The 10,967-nt window shown below is 48.7% G+C and overlaps 1 protein-coding gene across 2 annotated transcripts in view; it reads right to left on the minus strand.

Annotated features, from left to right (window-relative positions):
• Nucleotides 1-8,436, minus strand: part of RBL1 (RB transcriptional corepressor like 1) — a 128,254-nt gene extending 119,818 nt beyond the window's left edge. Inside the window, exons 1-5 of one of the 2 annotated variants that reach the window (XM_069751931.1) lie at nt 8,158-8,436; nt 6,932-7,065; nt 6,634-6,834; nt 6,224-6,288; nt 6,002-6,130 (exon numbers count right to left, since the gene is read on the minus strand). In XM_069751931.1, coding sequence (XP_069608032.1) covers nt 6,002-6,130; nt 6,224-6,288; nt 6,634-6,834; nt 6,932-7,065; nt 8,158-8,328 — 700 coding nt within the window. In that variant the 5' untranslated portion in view covers nt 8,329-8,436. The remainder of the gene's footprint in view (nt 1-6,001; nt 6,131-6,223; nt 6,289-6,633; nt 6,835-6,931; nt 7,066-8,157) is intronic. The other variant, XM_069751932.1, reaches the window with a different exon arrangement.
• Between the last annotated feature and the right edge of the window lie 2,531 nt (nt 8,437-10,967).

The following is a 10,967-nucleotide window of genomic DNA, read 5'->3' on the forward strand; positions in this document are numbered from 1 at the left end:
CAATGGTGTCGATCGGCGGAGAGGACCCTTGCTCCGACCAACGCCCCCTTCAATGACGGATGGCGAGAAAACGCACCCCAGCCGGGAAGGCTGGTGACCGTCGTCACCACCTGCCTTGGGGAGGACCGGACATGAGGAATGAGAGGGGATGACAGCCACCAGTTGAGAGGCTATTAGAATCTGATGGAAAGTCGGATTGGAGGGTCCAGAGACAGCACAGACGTGTCCCACTGAGGAAGGATGGCCTGCTGAAGTGGTCTCAAGTGGAACCGCGCAAAAGAGAACGCTTACGGAGCTGCCACCATGCATCACAGGACCGTCGTAGCTGAACGGAAGGAAGGCAGCCGAGGGCCCTGCAGAGAGCGAACTCCGTATGGAGAATTGCCCGCTTCTCAAGAAGAAAACCCCCCGGCGATGTCGAACAACATGCCTAAGAGGACGAGACGCTGACTCGGAACAAGACAAGACTTTGTTCTGTTGGCCAGCCACCAGAAACAGGACAGGGAGTCTAGGACGATGGTCAGACCCTCGGGGCCTGAGAGAGGGGCAGAGGCTTGATGAGGATTACTTCAAGGTATGGAATGAGAACTAAGGCCCCTGATCATCAAGGAATATCAGGACATGGAGCAAGGCCTCTTGGATATCCATGTAGCACAGGAATTCCTGTGGGTCCATGGAAGCCAGGACTGAACAGAGGAACTTCATCCTGAAATGCCGCATGCGGAACCTTCTGTTCACTAAGTTCAGAGACAGAAAGGGTCGAACTGCGCCGCTCTTCTTCGGCACTACAAGCAGGTTTGGATAGAAACCTGGGAAGCGTACCTGCTGTGGGACGGAAACAATAACCTCCGAACAAAGAAGGAAGGTAATGGACGCAAAGAAACCTGAGATCAGAGGAGGATTTTTAGAGGGCGGGATTCAAAGAAGCGATTCCGGGCCGCTAAGCGAACCCTATCTTGTATCCAGAGGATACCACCTCCCTGATCTAGGCGTCCTCCACCGAAGCCAGCCAAACATCCCTGAAAAAGGCAGGAGATGCCCGCCCAAACTGGAAGAAACGCTGGGCCGTTAGCACAAGTTATTATGCCGAAGAAGATCTGCCAGGTCTAGGCCTGGTGGACCAACCATGGGAGTTGCGGGCACACAGGGAAGGGATAGGCTTAAAGGAAGCCTTTTCTCTAGCCAGACGAGATCACAGTCTGTGTTAGCTAGAGGAATCTTCCGACACCGCAAAACAGCGAAGGGACAAAGGGAACTCGTGCCTCCCGTGGCGTCATTAATAATTTGTTCCCTCATGTAGCCAAAGAAACAGGCCCCCTGGAAGGGCTGTGTGTAGAGCCGAATATTCCGTCGGATGGCCACCATAATGCTGGATGCGTGAGCTGCACAAGCTGCGCATCTAGGGAGGCAGATACCAAATATTTCCCTGCATAGGAAATCCGGTCCGTCAGGTCGGCTAGCTCCCCCGGAGGAGCTCCAGGCGGGGTGCTCTTACAAGGCTGTTTGGTCCATCTATCTATGGTCCTTGAGACCCAGGTAGAGGTAATGGCCGAGGCACAAAGTAGAAGCAGCCGTTACAAAAGGCTGATTTTTCCAGTGGTTCTATAAAAGTATCCTTGGAACCCGTGCCAAGCTGGTAGACAGTCTGGGAACTGACGAGTCCAGAATTGCCCACTTCCTGCCGAGGAATCAGACCAGTTAGCGATGAGCTCAGGAGAGAAGTGATATAGGATGCCGAGACGCTTCCCTGTCTGCAAGCATCTGGTATGGCTCGCATTTCTCCTGGCAAGTACCACCACATATTCAGTGTGTGTGGGGCAAAGATCCTGGAAGGTGGTTTGACCGTCTAAACGAAAACCGCCTATTCTGCGGGTTCCGTAGAGGTATCCATGATGCTTAGGGTCTGGTTGTTCGCAACAATAAGGTTATCCAAGTCTGAAACTTCCTCTGCAAACATGACCGAGGAAGCCCGTCTCTCTCTCGATAGAGAGGAGGATCAGGAAGAGGGATCTCACCGGTCCAGACCTGAGGGCAAGATGGAGCGGGAAAGACAGGTGTCAGACGTCCATGGGGCTGATGGTGGACGTCCTGGTCTCCTCCAACCGACAGGCTCTGGAGGGCGAGTGGGTGGGGAATGGAGCTGGGACCGAACATCTAAGTATGCTTGTGTGCTAGGATCATGGTCCTGCCGTCGGATCTATGAGGATACGGGGTGGCAGTACACGCCGTACTCATAGTCCATAATGTGGGATTGCAGGTGTGACTGTTCACCCTGTATCCCTCTGTTCTGTTTCTCTTGTGGCCAAGTTGAACAAGGCTGGACGGAGAATCCTGTGACCCACTAGCGATTGCGGACAGGCACGGATACCAAGGTCGTGACATCCTGGTGAGGTCCGCCCCAGACAGACAGAAGGAAAGCCCACCCAGGGATAGGGGTCTCGGCCTCACCCGGGTTAGGGACTCCTGGACAGGGAGTTGCTGCAGCTGACAAGAGGAAGCAGGAGGACGGGGACGCTCTCCTTGTAGGGTTAGGCCTGGGAGCAGACCCACTAAATGATGCCCGAAGGTTAGGGGAACAGGAGAGGGGAGTAATAGGCTGCATAGCAGAGCTACTCACAGTAATAGTAGAGTCCTGTAGACTGCTCCTGACTGTAGTTGCGACCGGCATCATGGCACAGGTCCAGGGCACCAGCGATGAAATGGCAACCTAAGGAGGATGCAGGGGACCCCGCCGGAGGAAACGTGTGCTGGGGAAAAAAGGTCCTGGCTGCAGTCTGGAAGAACCGTAGAAGGAGACCGCTGAAAAGGGCGCTGGAACGTGCGCCCTGCTGCGATGTGGCGCTAAGCAGCGTCGTAGAAATCATGGGCCCAGGAGCACCAAGATGGCGCCGGTGGGCGGGGAGTAAAGAGATTGTCGGGCGGGAGAAAGCCCGCCCGATGAAAGCGGAAGTGGACGGAGCGCGGCACTGGAAGTAGGCCCGGGCAGAAGCCGGGGCCTAAATTACAGGCCAGCGACCGCCGGAGGAGAGCCGCGGCGCCGGATCAGTGCGCCAAAGGTAGAAAAACAGCGCGGCAGCCTGCCAAGGCTGTCACGCTGAAGAGGATGGAGCGACTGCTATGAAACACCCGCAGCGCCAGAGTAGTGCGCCGCAGGGAGAAGCGGCGCGGCAGCCTGAGAGGGCTGTCGCGCTGGAGAAAGAAGTGTGGCCCCATTAAAGCCGCGGCGCCAGGGAAGCACGCCGCAGAAAGAACGGCAGGACAGCTAGTCAGGGCTGTCTCACTGGGGAGAGTGGAGGAAGCGGCGCGGCAGGCTGTAAAGGCCCTGTGCCGGAATAGAAGGCAGAGGGGGCTGCATGGGAACAGTAATCTCGTGCCGTGCTGCGCAATCTGGGAGCAAGCGACGACCAGGTAATCTGGGAGCCCTAGCCAGAACCCCCCTTGAAAGATTTGGGATGGGAAATACTCACCTCAACTTCCCACGTCGATACTAACCTGAAGAGGAATGAGACGTCCAGGAAGCTGTGATGGACGTCCTCGTCTCCTCCAACTGACAGGCTCTGGAAGGCGAGTGGGTGGGGGACGGAGCCAGGACCGGACTTCTGAGCACGCTGGTGTGCTAGGATCATGGTCCTGCTGTCGGATCTATGAGGATACGGGGTGGCAGTACACGCCGTACTCATAGTCCGTATTGTGGGACTACAGGTGTGACTGTTCACCCTGTATCCCTCCGGAAACCTGAAAAGAAACGACGCACATTGAGGTAGATAAGGGTCTAATGAAAGACCCGTGTCCACCTCCTACTGACACTAAGCTACACTGAATATCCTACTTCCTGTCGGTAGGGTGTACACTGCAGAGGAGGAGCTAACTTTTTTATTTGCATAGTGTCAGCCTCCTAGTGGCAGCAGCATACACCCATGGTTCCTGTGTCCCCCAATGAAAGGCGATACAGAAAACCTTTTTGAAATTTCTCCCACGCTGTAAGGTAATCTTCTCTACCAAAAAAAAAAAAAAAAAAAAAAAAAAAAAAAAAAAAAACACACACACACACAGAAACAACCTGTGATATGGTTGCTAATGGTCCCAGAAATGGGTTGTGGGGTATAAATCAATAATGAGCAGAGCATGTAAACTTGGAAAAAAAGTGCAATGGTGCTAAATAATGGACTCCATGAGCAAGTTTAAGCTGAATAAAGCTTAAGATTTAAAAAAAAACAAAAAAAAAAAAACACAAAATGCATAATAATATAAAGGCAATGAAGGTGCAGCTGTGTCTCATATCCCATAAAACACCATGTTTAATGTACCATGTCCTCTAACCACAACAAGTCCATGCAAAATATCAAAGGCAGCAAGAGTGCAAGAGTAAAGGTAGCTTCACACTAAACGACGCTGCAGCGATCCAGACAACGATCCGGATCGCTGCAGCGTCGCTGTTTGGTCGCTGGAGAGCTGTCACACAGACAGCTCTCCAGCGACCAACGATGCCGGTAACCAGGGTAAACATCGGGTTACTAAGTGCAGGGCCGCGCTTAGTAACCCGATGTTTACCCTGGTTACCATCCTAAAAGTAAAAAAAACAAAACGCTTCATACTTACCTTCCCCTGTCTGTCCCCGGCCCTGTGCTTCTCTGTACTGGCTGTGAGCACAGCGGCCGGAAAGCAGAGCGGTGACGTCACCGCTCTGCTTTCCGTCCGCTGTGCTCAGTGAGTGCAGGAAAGCACAGCGCCGGGGACAGACAGGGGAAGGTGAGTATGAAGTGTTTGTTTTTTCTACTTTTAGGATGGTTACCAGGGTAAACATCGGGTTACTAAGCGCGGCCCTGCGCTTAGTAACCCGATGTTTACCCTGGTTACCAGCGAAGACATCGCTGAATCGGCGTCACACACGCCGATTCAGCGATGTCAGCGGGAGAGCCAGCGACCAAATAAAGTTCTGGCCTTCTAGCCCCGACCAACGACATCACAGCAGGATTCTGATCGCTGCTGCGTGTCAAACTGAACGATATCGCTAGCCAGGACGCTGCAACGTCACGGATCGCTAGCGATATCGTTTAGTGTGAAGGTACCTTAAGGCTACTTTCACACTAGCGTCGTTTTGAATACATTGCAATGCGTCGTTTAGGGTAAAAAACGCATCCTGCAAAGTTGTCTGCAGGATGCGTTTTTTCCCCATAGACTAACATTAGCGACGCATTGCCACACGTCGCGCTGGAAAAACGCATCCGCTGCCCCCGTTGTGCGGCGCTTGCACAGTATGAGTCGGTACGTCGGGCCGACGCTAGTGTGAAAGTAGCCTAAAACAATAAATTGAATAATAGCTGGCAAGATAGCAAGTCAAAGAACAGCTATAAACAATACTTAGCACTCAGCGGGGTAAATGTCCCTGCACAGAGTACAAGCCATCTTTGGAGTGGAACCCATGCGCACTTGTTTTTCGGCTCTGCCCGCAGTTGGGCAAACCATACAGTGCAAGTGTGAGATGCTATATTTCTTCTGCACTGGAGTGAGATGTTGCACATCAAATTAAAGGAGGATGGCGAGCAGCATCTGGGGATGGATAGGCCCGAAGCAACATCCATCGAATTGGACCAAGGTGGTTACCATACAGCATGGGAGAAATTAAAAAAGGTTTATCGGAGGCATAAGGACTTAAGGCATGCAGTGCAGACGCTGAAAAAGGTGATATTTTTAGCTGCTGTCACAAAACTGTAGACCGGTTCCCTTTAAGAAAGAATTTCATAATAACCTTCATGGCAGTTTTTTTCTGGTATAAAAATGTTGTCGTTCTTTGAGATATGTTTAACCACATTTCTAAAAATTGGGTACGGATTAATGGGAGGCTGCAAAGATTCAGCCAGTGGTGCAAATAATAGCAGAAACCTAATCTGGCTCACAGCTGTCATTTTTTAGACATTAGAGCATCTTACTCCAGAACACTCTTCCTCGTGTCTTGACGAATCAGTTTCCTAGCTGAATAGGAAACAATACAACCACTTACCTGTGAATGATGGATTTAGCAAATCATCCTTATAAGAGCACTGCAACGTGTGGGAATAAACCAAATCCAGGCAGCACAGAAGCAAGTGGTAGGAATTAACCAAGTCGTCCCCTATTAGGCTGAAATTGCCTAAAAAAGAAAAATTTAAAAGTAAAGCAACTCTTCGTACAACAAGACATTTTATCAAAGGCACAGTCTGAAATAACTACCGATCGCACTCACCTTTGGTATACACAAACAATGTCCAGCAGAAGTTAAAGAGCTCCTTCGCATTACACTGCAGTTTCCTGAAAAGAAGACCACAAATATCAATACTACAGTCCAATAGTAAAGCAGGACCCATCACCTCTGTGACTGTTTTACTGACAGTCAATCCTGACTTAGAAAGAATGTTTTAAATATCAATAAGAGAATCCAAACTGAACATCCAGGAAAGGTCTCACTATTCTCTTCACATCACGAGAACGCAATAGTTATTGTGCCTTGTACTGCACTATGTAGATCAGTCCCATAGACAACTGCTGGGGCGACTGGACTCCTCATCAAGAAGGTATGTCTAAGGACCCCTGTCCTGGTGATTAATGTGGTCCCAGTAATAAGACATCCATCACCTACCCGTATTCTGTGGTTACCTTTGCTTTCTGCTCCTTGGCAGTCTTGGAAGCTCTTCATGAGGGTTTTGAAATATATCCATGAATATTGGTTCAAACTTCTTGAATATTACAGTTGAAACTTCAAAGTTCCTCTCAAGCCTTTCCACTCTTTCCCTGAAGTCTTGGGGAAGATTGGACATGTCCATCCATTTCTTCATCTTATTGAAGAACTGTATCAGACTGTGGAACGTAGATGGGCATGATGAGACCATTATTTCAGGTAGAAAACAGAGGACAAAAAGAAAAAAGGGGAAAAGGAGATGTAGAGGCAACCAACCTCAACTTGGCAGAGCGAAGAATACGGGTAAGAGACACCCCGTTACCCTCCATTACACCTCTCCCAACGGTTGGGATGAAACCTTTCCGACATGCAGCATATAAAGCACAGGCCAACCAGTGCTTGACATCCCCCTATGAGAAAAACATAAGTTACTTATCATTCAGAAAGAAAAAAAAAAATAGGTTTTGTAATTTTTTTTAATAATGTCCATTAACAGGTAGACCTCAGATCTTTATAATTAGACTCTTCTAAAGTTAGTAACTTTTTTTCTTACAGCTCCATCCGCACCATACCTGGTAGGAAACAGCTTCTGAGGCATCATAGTGAGGGCAGTGGGATCTAATGGGAGCCAGCACCCTTCAGTCCACCATCACCTCAGACCATCCCCAACCAGTGCCTCCAGAGAAGCTCTCATCACGTCCTTCCCCCAACCAGTGCACCCTCACTAGCCCCATAAGCCTCAGGCCACCCCATGCACCAAGGCTGTGGCGTCAGAATAAAATGGACCAACTCAGACAATATATAATGAATTGGGTGCAGTAGCGCAATGCAGGACGTGCTGGTTGTCATTAGAACTAGTGAAAGTTCTGAAGTGTCCGTTCTGTTCCAGATTTAGAATTGAGAGTCCTCAGTGGTTGATACCTTTTAATGGCTAACTGAAAAGGTAAACTATAAAAAGGTATCAACCACTGAGGACTCTCAACTCTAAATATTTTTCTATCTACTGGCTAACACGATACCAAGATATATATCTTTACTGTATCGTTCTGCTCCAAGCTTTTAGTTTGAGATGAATCTGTGCTGCACTTCATAATATGCACATGCTCAGCAGAGAGAAAGTGATGTGAAGTCAGAGGTTTAGTTGAGATGAATCCTAATGAGCTTTAGAATATGCACATGCTCAGTAGTGACCAGTGCTGTGGAGTCTTACAGGCGATGAATCTGTGCTGCACTTTATGCACATGCTCAGTAGTAACCAGGGCTGTGGAGTCCTACAGGCGATGAATCTGTGCAGCATTTTATGCACATGCTCAGTAGTGACCAGGGCAGTGGTGCCGGAAAGTTGAGTGGGAGGAGCCCTGCCACACACACTCCCAGACCACGCCCACCTGCACCCCAGATGCCCCATTAGCCCTCCCCTCCAGGTACTAAGCCTCAGGTGACGGTTTCCTCAGGTGACGGCCTCCCCCACCGGTCCCTCCCAGAGCCCCGGCAGCGCTCACCTCGAGGCTGTACGTGCTCCACGTCTTGGTGAAGTCGCTCATAGTCTCGGCCGCCGTCTCTTGGTCTAAGTTGAGCTCCCGGCACAGACTGTCCAGCTGCTCCCGCACCAGCTCCCCGGGGCCCCCGTCCGAGGAGTTGGAGGATTCCTGGTCGGCCTCGTCTCTCTGCATAGCGGCGGTGAGCGCGTCCTCCCGGCCCCAAACTTCTCCCAATTCCCCGCACTTCTCGTAGCAAACACCGACTCTTCCCAGAGGACCTTGCGCTGCGAAAAAGGCGCGAAAACTGACAGGCTCACTCCCTGACTTCCGCGCTGTATTCCTCCGCTGTAAAGTGACAAACCCGATGCTTACTCCCCTGCTCGTCCCGCCTGTCTCTACACTGGTTACTGTCTGTGAAGGGAATGAATATATGGGAAAGATGAGTAATGAGGAGTTTTTTTTCATGAGCGGCGGATGAATTTGTAGCTCGCATCGCAATGCACTCTTGGAGTTGTAGTTTCTGCGAAAGTTAAAAGTCTGGTGTTTGGTCTGTTATAACGGGGCTGGTAATTCTGCTGTTCGTACTGCAGATTGTCATGGCGTGCTGGGACAGTGATGATAGTGTTAGCTGTGGAGAAAAATGGCGGTCACCTCAGTGCCATATGCTCCCCTGCAGCCAAGGTACAAGGGGTGTCATATGAAGTCAAGTACTGTGTCAATTTTCTTCTCCTTTTTCGTCAATTTTTGTATTAGATTATGTGCCCACGTTGCGGATTACCCTGTGGAATTTTTTGTGCGGATTCTGCATCTCTTGGCAGAGAACGCAGGCGCGGATTTGATGCAATCAGCTCACTGCTGTCAAAGGAGTTGTGTGGAATTGGCTGCAGCATGGGCAACGGAGTCCTATATGCCTAAGGGCTTATACCCATTTGCGAGTAAAAAAAAAAAAAAAATGTCCGTAATCTGGACCAAAAAAAGATGGATGCAAACTATGCGATTGTCATGCGAAAAAAAAAATCGCAAATGAGATGTCACCTATTGAATAACATTGGTCCGAGTGCAATCTGATTTTTTTTGTCGGATTGCACTCGTCTGTTTTGCTCGCAAGTGAGGATGAGCCCTTAATCACAGTATACCGGCCCACAGAGCAGCGTGTATGTGTCTGTATATATTGATTCCAGCCATTTATCACTTAATGAGCTGCTTGCTGCAGTTTTGATAAAATCACTGTGGAGACACTAGCGATTTTTAAAATCTGTCCGATTTTGATGCATCAGAGTCTGACAAGTGTAATGCGAGTGTCATGTGTTTTTTTTATGCTAGTATCCAATTTTTCCCAACTAGCATCCGATATACATCAGCATGCAGTGCGATTGCAATGCGATTTTAACATGAGCTTATACATAAAGCAATTCTCCGTCATTTTTACACATCGTTTTCAAAGGAAATATTTCTCAAAACAAACAAATTTTATTTACCATATATATATACATAATTGTCTAAGGGGTACTTCCGTCTGTCTGTCCTTCTGTCACGGTTATTCGTTCACTGATTGGTCTCGGCAGCTGCCTGTCATTGCTGCCGCGACCAATCAGCGACGGCCACAGTCCGATTAGTCCCTCCCCTACACTCACTGCCCGGCGCCCGCTCTGTAATCCCCTCCGCTTGCCGCTCACAGAGGGTTAATGGCAGCGGTAACGGCCCGCGGTGTAACGCACTCCGTTACCGTTGCTATTAACCCTGTGTGTCCCCAACTATTTACTATTGATGCTGCCTATGCAGCATCAATAGTAAAAATGTCATGTTAAAAATAATAAAAAAAAAACCTGCTATACTCACCCTCCGCCGCCTTTAAGCTGGTTTCACATTGGCGTTTTTTGGGGTGCGTTTTTGCGGTAAAAAACGCATGGTGAAAAAACGCGTGTAAACGCTGCGTTTTTTTGACGCATGCGCTTTTGCATGTGGTGAAAAAAACGTGGCGTTTTGACGCGTTTACATGCGTTTTTACATGAGTTTGCGTTTTTTAAACGCATGCTGAGAAATGTGTGACAGCTGCCAATCATCAAAATAAAGTAAAAAACCCACTATAAACAGAAATAGTTAGGGGTAGGGGTATTGTTAGGGGTAGGGATCCTACCCCTAACCCTAAAGGGATGCTACCCCTAACCCTAAAGGGATCCTAACCCTAAGGGATCCTAACCCTACCCCTAACCCTAAGGGATCCTAACCCTACCCCTAACCCTAACCATAAAGTGATTAGGGTTAGGATCCCTTAGGGGTAGGGTTAGGATCCCTTAGGGTTAGGGGTAGCGTTAGGGTTAGGATCCCTTAGGGGTAGGGTTAGGTTCCCTTTATCACCTTTATGTTGGGGGGTGGCATATCAGTGTGTTTTCTGTTTTTTTAATAAAAAAAGCGTGCGTTCTTTACCGCAAAAAACGCATGCACCAAAAAACGCATGCGTCCCCATTGACTCCAGTGTATTTTTTGACCCAAAAAAAAGCATGAAAACGCATGCGTTTTTTTTTTGTCCAAAAAACGCTTCTAAAAATACTACAATAAACATATTGACCAAAGAGTCATTAAACTCAGTCACAAAGTGTATTCAATCTTAAAACCAATCTTTATTAACACATAGACAATAAAAAACATTAAAATAGTGCCTCAAAATCAGAATACATATACACTCAAGGTAAGCGACGGGAACTACAAATGCATTCAATCCAATAACTATAAAGATTAAATAGTCCTAAAGGGATGTTTCCTTATAATTTATATAACAGTCATCAGGTGATCCTTAACCCCTTCAAGACCCAGCCTATTTTGACCTTAAA

This window comes from Ranitomeya imitator, chromosome 2 (genome assembly GCF_032444005.1).
Source record: "Ranitomeya imitator isolate aRanImi1 chromosome 2, aRanImi1.pri, whole genome shotgun sequence".
Classification (NCBI taxonomy): domain Eukaryota; kingdom Metazoa; phylum Chordata; class Amphibia; order Anura; family Dendrobatidae; genus Ranitomeya; species Ranitomeya imitator.